Raw genomic sequence first — 19,014 nt, forward strand, 5'->3', positions numbered from 1 at the left:
CAGATACCGGAGGGTTCCACTCACTTAAGCAGCATATATAACAAGTGCACCAGTACAAAACAGCAGCATTAACAAAAATCAAGACAGAAAATTAAGAAAAATTAAGAAAATTTAATGATCAAATGAACTATACACATTGATGGCACATGACTAATTCAGTTATCCCCTTGCTATAGCTGGAAGTTAAGTTTGATACAAAATAGTACTCCAGGGGACAAGAAAAACCAAACAAAACCTATCTGTTGTTAAAGTGCAGATTTGATGCGAGTTACAGCTAACTACAAGTCCAGGGTATCAAAGGATTTCAAACCATCAAACAGAATATTGTACCGGAACACCCCAAATTAAAAGCACAGGAAACTTAAGATTTTAAATAATAACTGATATTTTATGTAAGATACCCTTTCATCTCTTTCCACCATACAGTCTTTTAGAGTTCTCTGACATTCTGCAAGACAGAACAAATTCTGCATTTCTATCACTCTTCATATGTATTTCCTCAAGAGATACTCAGATCAAAGTTCATTTAACTACACTCATCAGAACAGTGTTTTCCCAGGTACTTCATTGTTTCTTCTGCTTATTTCCTTTTTCCCTCTCAAACTCAGCTATCTGATTGAATATGTTAACTAAGTTCTGGGGCAGGTTTCTTTTAACACCGCTTTCTGTTTGTTCTGTATCATTTTGCCCTGGGTTTGAAACATTTAAAGCCATTTCCTCATCTGGTTCCTTTGTTGTATGAGTCTCCTCATACCTTCTTTTCCTACTCTTAGAGTCACTTTCATTTTTATGCTGACTTAACGCATGCCTATCACTACGGTAACTTTTGTCACCCTCACGTAAGGAGGTGCCAGAATATGATCTGTGCTTTCCCACTGACTTGCCAGAATAGTCAGACCCTGATGGAGACATGTAATACCTGTCTTGACCTGAGCCGTGTTTTTTAAACTGCTCTTTTCTCCCCTCTACATCCCTTTCGAATTTCCTAAAATAATGCATCCTGGGTTTGTCATCTGACTTATGATATGAACCTGAAGGACCCCTCCGACTTGAGAACAATCTATCCGTTTTACCATATGTTTCAGTTTTGCTACTACCTGGCAGAGTTCTGGAGCTACTACTGTAAGAATCTCTTGAATCTTCAGACCTACCTCCAAAAGTGTCTTCATCATCACCTGAAGTCCTTGAAAAAGAACAGTGTCTGTCTTTCTCTTTTACCTCTGTTTTTGGACACACTAAGCTGTCCTGCCTTTCCAGCAGTTTTTCCACTTCAAAACTTTGGTTAAGAAAAGAAGCAGAGGTATCAGCCGGAGGCGAATACCACTCCTCTTTCCTAATCTGATCTTTATAATGGGAAGAAGCTCTAGATGAGCTTTTTTTGGAGCTGCGGGCAGACTCTGATCTATTCCGACGCTTTTTCCTATGTTTCTTGTGATCAGAGGAAGAGGAGGAGGAAGAAACTGATACATCTGATGAAGAATCACTTGAGGAGGAAGAGGAGGAGGAGGAGGAGGAGGAGGAGGAGGAAGTTGATACTTTCCTTTTCTTCTTCAACCTAGAAAATGTGAGATAATCTTCAGTATCAGGCAAAAATTATACATAGCAAGCAAAACTGCACTCCCCAGATTTAGCTGAGATTTGACTGTAAGGCATGAATGGAAACTGAGCTTGAGCTGGCCAGACAATTTCAAATGTCATTTCTTTATTAAAAAAAATAAGATTAAATCCACCAAATTGTTCATTGTAAAAGGCATCTTTCCCACTTTAGTATGGCATTACACTTCACAAATACTTCACATTGCAAAGTATTTTTAAATGACTTCTGTTCCACATCTATCTCCATTAAAGGACACAACCCACAAAAAAATTCCAGAGGAAAAGCAGCTTACCTAGGTAGATGTTCTACCTGGCTTGCTGTTGGACACACTGTCTGCGAATGGATTGCTCACAGCCTTATCTGCACTTATTGCCACATAATCAGGATACTGAATATAACAAGTTACCTTTTTTCTTCTTTTAAGAGCTTACGCAATTTTTCTGCACTTGTTTCTACTTTCTTTTCTTTCTGTCTCTCTTCTTTGGCAGCTTGTTTCTCCCTCATTTCCAAAGATTTCTTTTTTGAACCCAAGCATCATAAAAAAAATTACATTAAAAGTGTTAACATGGGTATTTTTCCCCCATGTCCCCCAACCCCATTCAAATATATAATTACACCAGGGATGTTTTACCAGGATTCCCAGATCAAGAATTAATATTGTTCAGGAGTTTGGTATTGGCCATTGTTATAATCAGGTTTACATTAAGGACCATATTGCAGTTTTTGTTTCATTAAAAAAAATACATTTGACCAGCCATTGCAGTGGAACCCGTGATCCAGCACGCCGTGAAGCATGAAGGCCAGAAGGCATAGATAGAATATTCAAGAAAAACCGCAGAATTACCAATATGAAGAGGAGAGGGAAAAAAAAACCCAATAGGTTTGAAAGAAAGTATCATTATTGGAGTTTACAAGTAAAACATGGCAGAACCCATTTTGAAATGTATTCAAGTTGGCCATGTTTGAATACAAACCGTTTTGTAACAATTTCACAGACCAGTTTGATGCATAGTTTACGTAAGAAATCATGTTCCAAGGGTTTGTGGGTGATGAGCAGCACCAGATGTCAGATACAGCAACAACGGTCCAATTCAGAAGAAAATGCATTGGAGAAAAACACATAATCAGTATTACAGGAAAACATCCTTCAGTGCTTTTTCAGCCATTCTAGCACAACAGTGATAGTATGAGGCATATGGATTAAAATACAGGTAAATGCAGAAAAGCATCTCATCAGATGATTAATCTTGAAACTACTTAAGAGAACAGACTTCTGCCATCTACAGCCCTGAACAACAGCTCTGCTGATACTAAGAGCACGCAGAAAGTCTGATTATCGTTTTCAAAACTTAGGAATTGTCTTAACAGTTACAATAAAAGAAACCCTTCATTGCAGTTAAGGCTATGCAAACCAAACCATAGCTAACACTGTGGGTTTTTATCTGCTCTATCAATGACCCATTATGCTATGAAAATGCTAAAGAAGAGAAAAATTTATCTGCTACTTGCTGAGAACATTCTTTATCATGTTAACAAGCCAACACATCTTTCTAAAGCAGCCAAATATGAGTAGTGCTCAAATACCATGCAACAGTTTGCCTACGATGTAGTTCAGTTTATTAAGGAGATTGTCATATCTCCTCTTCCCCTTCTTTCAACACAACCTGTCAGCATTATGGCTCCACCAACTGAAGAAGTGTTGATTAAGGCCATCTACACGAGTCTACATTACTTCCTTACATGCAGAAGCATAGAACAAAACAAGCCTGTTCCTCAGTGCTCTATTTTACTCTTTGATCCTCTCTGGAAGACAGTACAAGTAGAGGAGGTAAATAAAAGAAAAAAAGACAACTCAGATCAGCGCAGAGACCCACCAGGGCTCACCTGGGAAACAAGCTGCATGCAAGAGAAGAGAGGAAAAAAAACAGCAGAGAAAGCCAAGGTATTCAAATTGCCTGCCCACCCACCCTCCACCTCCTGCTGTTTTCCTTTAAATTACCTCTTAATTACCCCTCTCATGTGATCTTTCTGTGAGTTAGCTTTGGCTGGTCTTGCTCTATCTTTTCATCATTACTCCAAACGACAAGGATCTGACCAGCAAGATGGTAAGGAAGGAAAATAAATACCGCACAAGTGTTTCACACTTCACATGTTTGCATTCACAGAATGTTTTAATTTAACATTATCAGTCATGTTTGTGCGATGCAATATTCTTATCCTTGTTTTAGCTGAGAGGCTTCGCTCTTTCCCTGTCTCCACTATTTGGCATTTCTTTACTATGCTGTTCAAAACAGTGGAGTCATCAAGAGGTACCTTTCTTCTGGTAGGTACAGCCATAATGCTCACTATAAAATATCTACTGTAGAGAAGGGAAGCAGAGAATAAGACAAACCATCAGCTTAAATTCTCCCTGTTCAAAATCTTTAACACGATTTTTGATGTTCATTTATTGCCATTGAGAACACTATCTGAAGAGAAAGTAAAGAATCACCTGCATATGCTTACGGAGTTTCGTTAAGGCCTCTTCTGCCTCCTGAAAAGTCTCATCCAAACTTAAGGCTTTTTTATAGTAACTCTCAGCATTTAGTAGCTTGTCTTCCTCTTCCAACCTAAAATTCAAGTGATAGTTCATGTACAGTTCAGTTGCACATTTGTGACAGGTTTTTGATATTTTTAGGACCACCTTTCTTATTCCCACTATGACACTACCACTCTTATCACAGCACTGAGGAATCCCTCCAAGACCCTCTCTATCATACTAGCCCACCTCAGAGAAGTAGTAAAACGGTATTTCTGATGCATTATTAACTCCTAATCACCATCAGTAATACTGTTCTTTAAAATTTCAATTCCAGTTTCAAAATCAGTGTCTCTCTCCTCTTAACACAGTTAGAATTATTGCCTGAATATTCAAAAGCAAAATTCTGCGTTACAGTAGTTAATCAGTATTTCAGTAGAGTAACAGAACGTAATTTTGGTACAAGCCCCTCCTTTAAAAAAAACCCAAACACAACCTATTGGAATATATTCAAACATTTCACAAGACATTATGCAAGCCTGATACCCTTTCACTGGTAGGGTACCCATGATGAAACCTCAAATATCTTGCCAGGATTTTAACTCCGACAGAGGAGAAAGCATAAATCAACTGCACAAGCAGGTACATTTCCAGAGACATTTTTTTAAAACACAAAGCAAGGAAGCAAAAAGGCTATTCTGTATCCTAACTAGTATGGTAATAAAAAAAACATACTATGAGAAAAATTGTTAACAACCAAACAAAACCCCAACCCCAACACTTACTGCCCGCCTCTTTCCACAAGTGTCTGACAGAGGTATTTTCTTGCATTTCTATGGGTAGGACAGTTTTCTAAAGCGATTTCAAAATCACTTATGGCTTTGTTCAGACTTCCTTTTGTTGCATAGCTAGAACAACAGAAAAGTTGCATGGACTTTAGTGATGTTTCTCTTTCACAAAGTAGAAAAACCCACAGAAACCAGCAGACTTACAGAGCTCCACGTGCTACCAAAGCTTCAACATTTTGTGGATCGATTTCCAAAGCCTTGTTGTACTCATTCATAGCTTCCACGTGACGCCCAACCTTAAAATACTCAACCCCAGCCTTCACACTAGAGAAAAATATTTAGAAAATCTTACAGTTACCCTATATTGGTTTTATACTGTTAAATACTCACAAATTATGGTTCCAAATGAGTGACAGGTAATAAAACTTGACTTTGTTATCACGTACTTAACACTAGCATATCAGATGAATGTGGTATTGACATAATTGTCTTTAATCCAAAATCTTAAGGCACCACAGAGCGTTTCTGCAGATGGTACTACTACATTACACAGGTTTTCTCTTATGGAATGAACATTTAGAAATGCATGCTTTTCTGCACAAAAGCCTGTGTGTGCGACCTACCACGGTTAAACTGGAAAAGGCTTAATTACATCCATCCATAATCACCATTAGACCAATGGCATGAGGTGAGACGGGTAGATGGTTCAAATTGAAATCAGTTCAAACTCAAATATTTTTAGTTTTATATCTCCTATTACCCAAACTTTTCATCCGCATTTACCAGGAGGTTAACTTATTGGAAGAGAACTGATAAGTTGAATTTCAGAAGTTTTATTTATAGACTTTTTAAAAAACATAAAACATATTTTATATTTAATATATTTAAAAATTGTATTTGATTTAACTTACAAGCAACGTTTTCTGCAATTAATCAAAGTTGCAAAACACTATTGTTTTAAGAAAAACACTTCTTTGTCAATACAGAAATCAGAAATTCTGATGCTTCACACAGATTTTGGTTTTTGAACTAGTATATTCAAGAGAAGTTTTTCCACAAAAAATGTACCCTTTTAGGAGAAAAAGTGTCTCTTACTTCTGCCTGCCCCACCCTGTAGCACGCCCAAGGACAGTGCAGAGTGTAAAAGCAATAGCACCTATCCAGAGCTGCTGTTCCAAACGCAGGCAGGGAAACACATTTACCTTTTCAAAGACAGCAAGCGCACTTGTTAAATCTACAGTTTGAAGCTTAAGTGGCAGGACAAGTAGTAGTATGTCATTCAACACCCAATTATAACATGGAAAATTGGGTACTTGGTATTGTAACAAATCTTACTCTCATCTCAATGGACCAGCTAGTTATAAATACTCTGAGAAGTTCTCCCTCAAACTTAACACATATTTTGGAACTGAATCTTGAGACTATCACACACCCACTTGGCAGTTAGGGTTACTTCCAGGAAGATCTTCCTTGTTATACCACTACGCATGCTGTGGAAAAACTGATTCAACATTTATTTTTGTTTAAGAAATAAAAACTGTAACCTAACCTGACCAGACAAAGACCTCTGACAAGACGCAAGTACTGCCATACCATTTCAAGGCCCAGGATTCAGACTGCTTTTTCCTCAATGCAGGGGCAAAATCTTCTTCACTGAAATTTTTCCTTTAAGGAAAAAACAAATAGAAACATCAAGTTGGTCTTCTGAGACTACAACTAAACTCAGAATACATAATGCAGCTGAAACAAGCTGAAATATTATTTATACAATGCCTTACTGCTCTCCCTCACTCAGTCAGAAATATTCTTTCCTATTTCTGAAACCAGTTTTTCCCAACCCATTCTAGAAGTGCTGAACTGACCCAGTACAGCTGCAGTCCATTTAACAGGAATACGCCACATTCACACCTGCTTTGGGGCCTAATACATAGGGGGCTCACAACATCAACTGGTGTGTATGTTTGAGCCTATTTTACTAAAGTGGTCAGATCTATTACTAAAATAAACACCTAACAAAAACCACTAAAACTTAATCATCCTGCGTTTCAATCCAAAGCTGTCAACAAGATCTAAGCAATAAATTCCTGAACTATTTGGTATCAAACATTTTGTGTGATAAGATGCCTTTCTTATTCAGAGCTACAGAATTTCACATGTAGATTTCTTACTCTAGAGGAGTTTGCTTTTAAATATTTAAGGACATGTAAGCTGCAGTCAAGCGAATCAAAACGAAAAAGGTTGAAGTGGTCTAGGACTTCCGCTCACAAGTCTATTTCAAAGGATTAGAGTAATCTCCACAAAGCTATAGGATAGGAATAATGTAAAAATCACTTACATTTGAAGACTTCTCATCAACGACGGTGGATTTGTTTCACTTAGTCCTAGCTTTTCTGCTAAATATTCAACTAATGATGGATTAGCAAATCCTGGGGAACGATGCAAAACCTCTTCAAATGTCTCTGCTGTATTAGCAACTTCCATGCTTCGCCTTACAAAAAATAAAAGTGCCAGTGTACATAAACACAACCTCGCAGATGCTATACTCTATTTTATGATGCTTATGTTTAAAATAAAAATGCCTATACCAATATTTATCACTGCTCAGAAGCTGTTCTCTTTTACAGACATATATTTTCCCACTAGTTAGCAACCCTTATATCCTTTAACTTAAGTGAGCTTCTGAAATATATTTTGACACCCATCTATTTATCTCCAGGACATACAAAAACATTATAAAAATTACAGATAGCTGTGTCCTTCTGTCTTCTAAGAACAATTTTAAAAATGTAAGAATTTCGTATTCCAGTCTCCCAAGGTTTTTGTTTCTTGGTTGTGTGTTTTTTGGGTTGGTTTTTTTTTTTGGGGGGGGGGGGCGGGGAGCAGGGCTTTTTTTGTTGTTTAATTTTTTTATTTTCATTAACAAGGTCCCACAGTGACAGACACCTCACACTGATTTTTGCTTTTCTTACATTTAAGGAAAGATGCTAAAAGACCAACCACACATTACATATCCACAAACAAGCATGTTACAGAGATGAACAAGATGTATGTAATCATCCAATTAAATCAGAAACACCGTCAACAAATTTGAAGAAAAAAATGTCAAATTTTGTCAAAGCCGCTCTTCAGACACACTGAATACACCTAGCAAGTACGGCTGAACAGCACAGTATTACCTATAATGTAATGGGAAGTCATCTGAAGTAATTACACCTAGTTTTGTACTGGAAAGATTGGGTGGAAGGGCTGAGCTGTAAAGTGACACTGTGAGCTTCTCGTGGTAACGATCAACATCCTTGACTGCAGCTACAAAAACAAAGTTAAGATAAAATTACAGAAGTGTCTCAAACCCCAAACAGATTTTTGACAGCTATTGCAGTTACTTACCTCGAATAAGGTCTCCAGTTTGATAGTAAGATAAAGGATCTCCATGGTTGCTTTGAGAAGGCACATCTCTCAAAGGACAAAGAGCCTGCAACAGAAAAAAGCAGGAATACTGTGACCAAAGCCAGAAGTTGTTTGGTTTTTTCTCCCCAAGATTAAACCAGAAGATTAGCCTCCATGCACAGCAGAACCGTGATAGTTAAAAGCATGGTTTGGTTCAAATAAAAATTTATGCACCCATAAATGATAAACTTTTCAACTCCAAAGCAATAACTATTGAGTATGGGTCATAAAAGGAAGCACGTGCTGTCTCAGCAGAGCATCAGGAGCTGTCCACAGGTTCAGATGCCACCCACCATCCCACGGTTCAGTTTCACCTTTATATATACCACTCCATTAAGAGATACAAGAAATAGCTAATACATTAAAAAGCTTCTACTTAACAAGAACAAAATAATGATCAAAGCCGTATCTTACAGTGATTTCTAAATCTGAAATTTCCCGTATGAGACCACTGCCCAGACAAATCAACACCATGAAGAAGCCAAATTCACGAATAGATGTAATCCTCCCGATCACGATATCGCCACGTTCGATGTCTTGAAAAAATAATTCTCTTCGTTCTTCCCTGGGCACCTCCATGAATCGCTCCAGGGGAGGCATGACAGCGTAACACTCTGCAATGCAAGGCACGCACAGTCACACAGCAGCCAAGGCACACCGCAAAACACCCGGCGATAGCGAAACATTGAAAACCTGGTGTAACCGGACTAACAGGCGATTTGTGCACAGCCTATAAAAAGCAGCAGGCGACATCCCCACCCTGGTTTTACGGGGGGCTAATGCCAAGCGCCAGCCCCCGGCCTGACCTTCATTCTCCTCAATCACGTCGGCCAGCGGCCCGTTGGGCTTCCACGAGTGGGCGAACAGCAGGTCGGCTTTTTTGGCGATGAAGCGCTTTATCTCGAGGTCCAGGCTCGCATCCTCTTTCCTGGAAGAAGAAGGAGCCGGTGAGATCCGGTGAGAGCCCCGGCGGCCCCGCCCGCGGCACCCACCCGCCGCCCCTCACCAGGCGCCCGGCGGGGCCCCGCGGGGCGGCTCCAGGGCAGTCCCCGGCGGCGGCAGCAGCCCGCGGAAGTCGGGGTTGTCGTGCTGCTCGGCGCGGAGCAGGGAGAGCAGCGCGGGGCCGTGGTAGCTCAGCGCCTGCCGCAGCAACTCCCGGTCCATCCCGCCGCCGGGCCCGGAACAGGAACCCGCGACCCGACACCCCGCGTCGGCGCCCCGGCAACGCGCACGCGCCAGGCCGAGGGGCGGGACCAAGCGCGGGGTGCGCGCGGGCGGCCGCAGCGCCCCCTGGGCAGCGGGAGGACCGCGGAGGGGGGTAGCGGGGGGACCGCAGGGGCGGGGGGGCGGGTAGCGCCGGGACGGCGGGGGTGGGAGCGGCAGCAGCGGCTGCCGGCCGGGCCCGCGCTCAGCTTGCGGGGCCCGGGCCAGGGTGGCCGCTGCCCGCGTTTACAAAGCGCGGCGAGAACAAGAAACGGTAAAACCCTGGAAGGTGACGGATACGGAGACTGGAATTCTCGGCAGCGGCAGGGAGCGGCGGCGGCGCCAGGGCTGTGCCGGCAGGGGGCGCTGCGCCCCCGCGGTGCCGCGCCGCGCCCTGCTGGGGCCGCCGCTCGAAGGGACGGGGCTGCGCCTCGCCGCGGCCCGAGGGTGCGCAGCCTGGGCGCTTCCCCGAGCGCTGGCCGAGGCCTGGCCGGTCCCGAGGGAAGAGGCTCCTCCGGCCTGAGGGGACCCGGCGCTCAGGGAGTGCTCGGCCGGTGCTCGGGTGCCGCACTCAGAACGGCGGAGCGCCAGCGCCCGGGGCCGTGCAGGGCCGGAGCTCGCCCCGGAGGGGACACAGGCACCCGCCAACAGCCACCACGTCCATGGCGCTGCCCCTTGAACTGCCCTCGGGCGGGCTGCCCCTCAGGAACTCGCTCATACACGGGAAAAAAATAAGCGTGGGGGCAAGAGATGCAGCGGCTTTGCCAGAAGAGCTGTGCTGGGAGGGGGCAAACAGGCGGTGACCTCGGGCACAGGCCACACGGTGACCACGGCCCTCGTGCAGGGTTCAGCAGCTCGGTTTGCCAGCGCTAACTTCAAATGCTAAAAAGACGCTTAACTCGGGAGGCTCTTCACGATAATCACCTCTTCTAGCTAATGGAGAAAGGTGCTTCAACCCAGCTGGAGTTAATCCAAGTCGATTAGAAAGATCACAGTTCTTCAGTCCCTAAGAATAATTTGTCCCTGGCATCACATCTAATAATTCATTTTGAAAGGGAGAGGGAAGGAAAAAAACAGCCCACAGCCCCACTGCAAACGGCATAATGTCACATCCACCCTCAGTACAACGTTGAAGAAAAAATAGCAATCTGCTGTCAGCAGAGCAGTGACACAACTCCTCTAGGAAGCAGCATGACTGAGAGGGCACGGATCGTATCAAAGACACAGGTCTCAGAAGCTCACTTCAAAGCCGGCAGGGATATCGCTAGTCTAGCAGACTTGGGGAAGACACTAGAAGGGCAAATTTATCTTTTATTTTCATTTCATGTTCCCCTGTTTTAATATAACAGAAGATAAAGGAGGCATAACACTTGCGATGCACCAAACAGCTGTCAGGATTTTGATTTAAAGTCTCCCTGATCTGTATAAGATCAGGTATGTGCTTAGATTTCTGGTTACCATGGTGGAAAAAAAAAAAAAAAAGAATGCAAGACAAAAATTTCTGAACATTAGGACTGATCAGAGACAGATTGCCATGGAAAGGTTAATGCACCCGCAAAGCCCCAGTGCAGAAAGGGGGCCTTTCCTGGATGAATCACACTGCAAGTGCCCTGTCCTGAACTGTGTTGCACAATTGTAAATAACGACAGTTTTATTTGAGGAAATGGTATTTTGGGGAAGAGTTAATTTGTGTTGCTTAGCAAGTAGAAGGAGCTAGCAATAAAAAAATTGTTTGAAGCACAATCTCTGCTTGTGTAAGCATTTCTCCAGTCTAATATGCAGATACACACACACACAATGTACAAGAAGTAAGACATTATGAATAAATACTTTAAATGTGCTGTAGCTTCTGGACTTAATATACCAGCAAAGAATCATGGCAAAAGCTGAACCACCTATAATTATGAACACTTCTTACACACATTTTCTTCTATGAGTGGAAATGAATTGCATTTTAGGAAATTCAGTGGTTCATATCACATCAACACACAGAATGTAGATCAGTTGCCCCTGAATGTGAGGGTTAACTTCCTATTTAAAGTGATCCTTTCTTTAATTGGGCCCAACAGATTCTGAAGTTATCTTAGTCAAACAAAGTACTCCAAATAATTCCACCTTCAGAAAAAACTTTGCCAGAGCAGGGTATGTGAGCATGAACTTGTAGTTTTCTGTCCTATTTTTTAGGATATAGTGATGAACTCAGAAGCAAAGCAAGACTATGGCATACTGGGCATTGTTCCACGTCACTCAGGGCACACAAAAGCCTTTCCCATCCTTTTCTTTCATGGGATACTGCCTGGATAGCCACTGTGCTTTTAAAAATGACTCTGCGTGTTTTCAGTGGCAGATTTTTTTTCTTTCTTTTCAATTTTTGCTTGCTTTTCCTTCAGTTACCGAATAGGAAATATTTTTGATAAAAGGATATAGCAGCCACCACAGTTCAGGCAGGGATAGTGCTAAATACAACAGTATAGAATAAACCCTGAGGTATATATACAGCTTAAGAGACCCCAGGCCTGAGGAGAGGGCATGCTCCGCATGCTACGATGTCATTAATCCTCTGATCCATTGAATTAGGAACTTCCTGGATGAATAGTGCTTCATCCCATATGCTAAATAAACAAAGAGGGTGGGCAGGAATTGTCCTGGTTCTGCAGGAGAAAGTGATACATGTCAACACATCGCACTACTCCAAGAGGAGCATTGCAGATACTCTGAAACCAGACACGTCTGAATGAGTTTGATGTAAGTTTTCCGACAGTTTAGGTCAATACATGGTAAAAAGGCAGCTCCCCATATCCATCATGCAGCTGTAACTCCCACAATTCAAAGCTTATGAATTTACACCAAGCTGGCTTTGAACCCAGGGTCAAACTCACAGTGATAGGGCCGCTGAACAACCCAAAAAACTGATAGGCATGATGGAATTTCAAAGCGGATATGTGAAATACTAAGCAGATTTTCATCAAACTCCAGTAAGCACAGTTTGAATGCAACAAGGTCAAGCTGCTTTTCAAATGTTCCCAAGTATCCAGTATCAGTGATAAAGCTTACAAGAAAATCCTATGGAGGAAAGGATTTTGTCACAAAACCCACATTTTTTCGCTGACAAAAAGATTAGATCCTCCAAGATCATGTCTGTCAAATCACTGTTTTCTGCAAAGTTTGGGCAGATTTGAGATAAATTTTAGCCTATTGCAGACAGGAGTGAAATGTTCAACTAAATTCATTCTTTGGGCAAAGAAAGATAAAACTAATAGTACTAATGAGAATTAATATGAGGAGCTGTACTTCTAGCTGTGTTGTCAGATTTTTGACAAATTCTGTCAAAAGCAGCCCTGCTGCCCAAGCTTCCTGTTAATTTACTAAGCAGCAAAGGGATTGTTCAAAGATGACATGATATTCAAGATATTATTTTAGCTCAAGAGTAATGAGAGGGAAGTTCAGCACAAAATAATTGCTAGCCAGTTAGTAGCTTTACTTTGAGGAAAACATGTCTGCAGGCATAATCAGCAAATATGATGAAGGAGGTATGGAAACAACAAGCTCTTGAGTGATGGAACAACCCAGGCTGTGTCCGTTCAAGCAGTTCCCTTTTTAACAAGTTCATCATTAAGTCCAACTAAGAAACTGTGAGAGAGTTACGGTTTCAGTGACATGTAGACTCACCTGGAGATACGCTGAGCACCTGCTTCTGGTGTTATGGACCTTTGTACTTCTCAGATTTCTGGAAATGTGTAGACAAAGAACAGTCGGTTGCATGTAATAAATACGCAAAGACAAACTGTGGAAACTGCCCAGGCTCTGAATCAGCAATTAGACCCTGTTGGAATACAACAGCAATAATGGTTAAGAAATGTCAGCTGAGAACCCCCTCTGACTTCTGGTGATTTCTGTCAAACTGCAGGCAGTGGCACTGCTGAGCCTTTGTATGGCTATAAGGATTACTGCTTGTGCTCTTAGTGCAGCATTTTTTGCTTGCAGATTAGTGACAAATGTGTGAAGGCTTCAGGTGAGACCAAAAACGTTACTGGAGGAAACACTGGCATTGACTTTTTCTTTCCTAAATGTGAAAAAAACAGGCTGTTGTGAATGAAAGTTTGCTTATTTAACAGGAACACCAGTCAGGCAACTTAGTGGTAAACATGACACAGACAATATGTGTACACCCACCTGTACAGCTTGCAACAGATCTAGAAATCCTGCGTACAGAACAAATTCCTGAGATACATGAGGGACCCAGCAGAAGGCATGCTGGCAAGGCAGGGTTTTGTAGTTTTTTTATGAATATTCCAGTTTCTAACACTCCACAGACTGAAAGTATCTACTGCTTTATAGCAAGGGACGGTCATCCTGGTTTCTGAGTTTTAGAGTAAGTCATGCCAACTTAGAGTCAGCACCACAACTTCCCAGTCAGCAGAGCAGATCACTGCTTACAACCTAAAATTCTACTTCCAGTGTATAGCAAAATACAGTAAGAATATTTGATCTCAAGTCTGCAAGCACTACCAGATGATGTTTAACTTTAAGCATCCAACTCCTCTCAATTATTGTCTCTTATCCATAGCAGAGCAGTATTCATGTTTTCATTGTAAAATTCTTTTTCCAGCAATTGTCATCTTTCTAAATTTTCATGTCACATATGTGAACTTTCCAAACATGTTCAAAGAAATCTCTAAAGTGTTTTGAATATCTATAGACTGGTTGGAGTTCTTCTATTCCTGGTAAAACAAGCTAATTATTTTTGTATCTCATGGGTGGTTGCTCTAACATTCCATTGTGCAGCATATGTAATAAATACTGGCTAAAGAGCGCTTAAAAATATCAGAAGTTGTTTTTTTAATTGCTTGCAATGAACCAGGCATGTAACCATTGTCACAAACTAATTAGCATCCTCTTAATTTCTCTAAAATTTGTCACTGTTTAAACTAGACTAAAATTAAAAAGTTGAAACTCTTTTAATTAACTCACAGAAGTTAAAATAGTTGGCAACTTCACAATAAAGATTAATTGTCTCATGTTTGTTCCCATTTAATGCATGAACATACCTTTATTTAAACCAAATAAAACATATAAAAAAATTAGTTTTGTCCTAAGCAGGTGCAACTCCCATTAAAGTTGACAAGCTGAGTTGGTGTGATATGATTTCCAATTAATTTTTATCTCAATAAGAATTGCCTGGAAATACACTGATTAACAAAAACTTTTGCAAATAGAGAAGTTAATTCCAGTATTATCTGGATGGTATAATTCCAATAACTAATAACTATAAGTAGGGACCCTCATGTGTAGACATTCATTACTCTCCTGACAGATCAGGTTTGTTTTCATTACATAATCAGCAACCAAAAGAAGAGGCCAAATGGAATAGTGAAATGCCAAACTGATGTATGTATCTGGTATTTGTTTGTTTAAACATTTGGTGAATTCCTGACAGAGTTAAATCCAGAAAGCTGGACTGATTTGCAAGTAAATTAACAAGCCATAAAAAAAAAAAAAGGCAAAAAAAAAAAGGGAAAAAAAATCTGCTCTGCATGTTATGATATCCTTAGAGGTTTATAATGTATTATTGGAAGTTTCTAATTTGTATCATAAAACTTATAAAATCTGTAAGTAAAATCTGTTGCCTAGTGTTCCAGTCTGCCTTTTGGCTCAGTGAACAAGTTACAAAGGCTGAGCCAGAAACAAATGCCACTGTTTTCAGTGAGAAATGTGGTGCCTCTGATGGATTTTGGATGGAGGCTTTTGAGGGCTTCTATTGACTTCAGCAGATTTCGGGTCAAGCGTGAAAGTCAGAAATCAGTCATTAAACTTTCTGTGCTTGCACTGCTGTCTACAATTAGGAAAGCATTAATCACAACACATCAGTGCAACCAAGTGTCAGAGTCCAGACACTGTTTGGCTGGGGCTGTTGAAATGTAAGTAATACACATCTGTTGATTTTCTCTAGGTTCTTGTCTTACTGAGGCAGTTGAACTCAAATACATAATCACAGGGAACAGAAGCTCTGAAACAAATGAAAATCTAAAGCAGAAATGAGAAAAGAGGAGGTAGCTTGAAATGTGAAAAAACCAGTACTTCTGTGGAAAGAAAGATGTGTATGTGAGCAGGTAACAATCATGGACATAGAGTAGAAGGGACCCATGTCAAAAGTACGTCAAGAGCCAGTAGCTCTTTAAAAATTCTCTTAAAAATTAAATTATCTTAAAAAAAAATAGTACAGCCTCTAATATTGTGTCCCAAACCAAATACAGAAACAAACTGAAATGAAAAGTATGCATTTCATTCACGCTCTTTTGTAGCATATTCTATGACAATGATAGCAAATTCTGTTTTTAAAGGTATTGGCAGCTAAAGTCACAGGATGAGTGCATAAGAAGGTTTCAAAAAAAAAGGCATAGGTTAGGCATGTAAATACCTTTGCAAATTCTGCCCTAAGAAAGGATGATAATTAGTACCACAAATGAAGTTCTTACATATGCAAATGAAATTGTTTGCTGTCACAACTAATTAGAGAGGTAGCTCTGTGCTGAGTTGATTGTGAGAGAGGAATAAACACACAAATTTAAAACACTGGTGTTTAAAACTCCCCTCTTGTAATTGAGATGATCTGATCCTTCTAAAACTGGCAAATATATACATGAGGGACTGTGTGTACATGTGTAGGAGAACAGCAAGTGGGAGAAAGAAATCCAGATTTTTCCATCTGTACAAAATGTCAACATACTGCCGGTTAAAAATGGTCAACAAAATCCTTATAAACACAATTCAGTTTGGTCAAGTTCTAGTCTGTCCTCACCTGCAGCTTCACTGACAGTGAGAGGTTAATGAAAGCTCCAATACAATGTTTCCTTCAGAAGCTGGAAGGAAATGATGTAGCACTTTCAAAAATTCTATAAGGCTTGGTTAATGCTAGATAGCATATGTACAATCAAAAGTTTAAACAGAAGGTTAATAGTCCAGGAGAAGATTGGTCCTGAAAAGGAACACTTCAAGCAGATGTGGCTGAACTGTCTTGTCGGCTCCCACTGCCAGAATGTGCCTCTGAGAAATTTAAGTGACAGCTAGGGAAATAGATTATTGTCAGGTCCTTAAATGCAGTGTTCCATCATTTTTTATCTTTCACTTCTCTAACTTGGTTTTTAATCTTATAATGCAAATTTAGCGCTTTGCTTCTCTAAAACTGGAAAAGACTGCCTTGTTTTAAGATTGATCACAAAGTATATCTGAAAAATACAAGGAACAGTTTTTCTTCAAAATCAGTGAATTCAAATAACGTACAGCATCCAAAAGCATTGTGGGTCCTGCAATCCAGACAAATTTTAGAAAATCTAAAATGTCAGAAGGGGTTTTCCTCAGAGTGCAAGGGTTATTTGGCACTGAGTGCCAAGATACAACCAGAGCTAGCAGTGTTATCTTGTAAGGCGTGGGCAGCAGAGAAACAATAGAAACCATCTAGAGTCTTTGACAAGTCATTTGTTGCAAAGTGCTGTCAACCCCCCCCAAAATCCAACAACAAGGGAGGATGTAGGACAGGGAAATTATAGGGGAAAAGTAGATTAATATACATAGTATCTGCCATAGGGCCAAACAGAGGTATCAAAATGTAACTAGGGCTATAATGAGAAGTCTAGGATGTAATTGCAGACTCTGAGCAGTAGTAGGTTTCTGTTGGTACCAAAAATGGGCCATAATCCTCTGTATTCTACTTCAGAAATTGCGTCTTGCACAGCTGGGAGATGAAACAATCATTTGGTCTCTTTAAGAGCTATGTTGGAAGCCAGAAAGAGCAGGAGAAAGCGGCAGCTTGGCTAGTGTGATACTCAAATCTTTTTTTCACAGGGAAAATATATTATTGCCTTCATGCTTTAAAATAACAATCATAGAGAAGAAAAATATATTGTTAAGTAAGATAAGAGTACAAGAGCTGTTTAGCTTCACTGATACCAGAATGGAAGTGCAGACGCTTTTTTGTAGTTTAACTGGAAAGAAGGAAAGCCATTAGTAGCAAAAATCTGTAGATTACTTAGGTAGGAAAATATACAGCATAAATAGTTTACATTTTCAGTGGGGAGCATCCTTTGGTGCATCAAGCTGTCATGCAGCTTAGCAGCATGACACATCTTAGTGATTAAATGCTGGCTCCCTTGCAAAACCCAAAAAACAAAATAAATGAGTTTTTTTCAGTGGAGAAAGCCACTGTTCTCTTATCTTGTATGGTGGCTCACAGCTGAAAAGACACAGCTGCAGGATGGTAGACATTAAAGTCTCTCAGCAGGTGAAGTGTCGTTTGAACATACCACTGAACAGGGTATCTCTAGCTGCCTTCAGTCTCATTCATCTGTTTGGGTAAAATACAGAAGTACTTAAAAATTGTACTTCAGTTGTTGACTATGCAACGTGCTGGACCTTAGAAAGCAATTACTATGGCAGTCCACATACTTTATTTTGAACCCCCAAACTGAAGAGAGTTAACTCAGTTACTCAGGTACATGAAATCAGTAAAGTGACAAAACTATCAGAGAGCAGCAAGGGCCACCAGCACATGGAAGGGAAGGTGAGCTGGGTGGTGAGCACAAGGAGGCCAGTGGGAGCAGTGACCCCACCAAGGAGCCAGGATGTAGATCAGCAAGTCAGTGTCGGCATCAGGGCTGGGGACAGTGATCAGGGTCAGACACAGCCCAGTGATTGCCCAGTGAGTTCCCGGTGACGAGGCAGCTCCAAGCTGGGAAGACCAGCCAGTGGCTTTGGGTCTAGGTCCAAGTTTGGAGGTCAGAGCTTGGTGCAGACAGCTGCAACACGGCTGTGAAGTAACACAGGGAAAGCAATAGTAAACCCTCAGTTTAAAAGCAGCTTCTGAGGGAAATGAAGGGCAGGCCCTCACTTCTCCTTTTCTTCACAGTAGTTCTTGTCAGCGAAGGAGCTGGTCTTAGCCCCCTAAACTCCTTAGTTCAGCCAACTAAACTCCAGAGGGGCATGCTCTCAAGGCACTGGCACAAACTCAGGCTTTGCGTTTTGACCACTGCAAAAGCAGCTGTAGCATATGGTACAGGTCCATTTCATCATGCAGGTGGCCTCCTTGTACGTGACTCATCTGCCAGTCTGAAAAGCAGAATTATTTATATTTCTTGACACTGTTACTGGTCCCAGCAGTATGTTACCGTCTGAAAAGTCAGCTTTGGCTTACTTCAAATGGTACAAAAAAGTATTGGTTTTTTGGGTATGTTAGTAGTGTTTATCCACCTTTGTTTTCTTTATGCTGTTTTCAGTTCCAAAGTGGTCACATTCAGCAGCTGACCATGAAAAATATTCTCCTTGGATCAAGGAAAGCTACTGGGAGTTCAGAGCAGAAGCCACATCATGTGGGGGCTGATGAAATGCATGCACTAAGACTTGACAGGATAGCAATTATCATGTAGTTTAATAATATGTTAATCATCTTAGAGTCATTATTCGCTCCC

General features: G+C 41.0%; 1 protein-coding gene across 1 annotated transcript; it reads right to left on the minus strand.

Annotated features, from left to right (window-relative positions):
* Positions 1–91: 91 nt before the first annotated feature.
* TTC14 (tetratricopeptide repeat domain 14) lies at positions 92–9,568 on the minus strand. The gene is made up of 12 exons (XM_055723634.1): positions 9,357–9,568; positions 9,157–9,278; positions 8,765–8,964; positions 8,291–8,375; positions 8,080–8,209; positions 7,239–7,391; positions 6,497–6,568; positions 5,108–5,227; positions 4,901–5,023; positions 4,089–4,206; positions 2,004–2,113; positions 92–1,555 (listed from the first exon to the last, which is right to left on the minus strand). The coding sequence occupies exons 1-12, from the start codon at positions 9,512–9,514 to the stop codon at positions 565–567; spliced, it is 2,382 nt and encodes a 793-aa protein (XP_055579609.1). The 5' UTR covers positions 9,515–9,568; the 3' UTR covers positions 92–564.
* Positions 9,569–19,014: the final 9,446 nt, after the last annotated feature.

Source organism: Falco cherrug, chromosome 11 (genome assembly GCF_023634085.1).
Source record: "Falco cherrug isolate bFalChe1 chromosome 11, bFalChe1.pri, whole genome shotgun sequence".
Classification (NCBI taxonomy): domain Eukaryota; kingdom Metazoa; phylum Chordata; class Aves; order Falconiformes; family Falconidae; genus Falco; species Falco cherrug.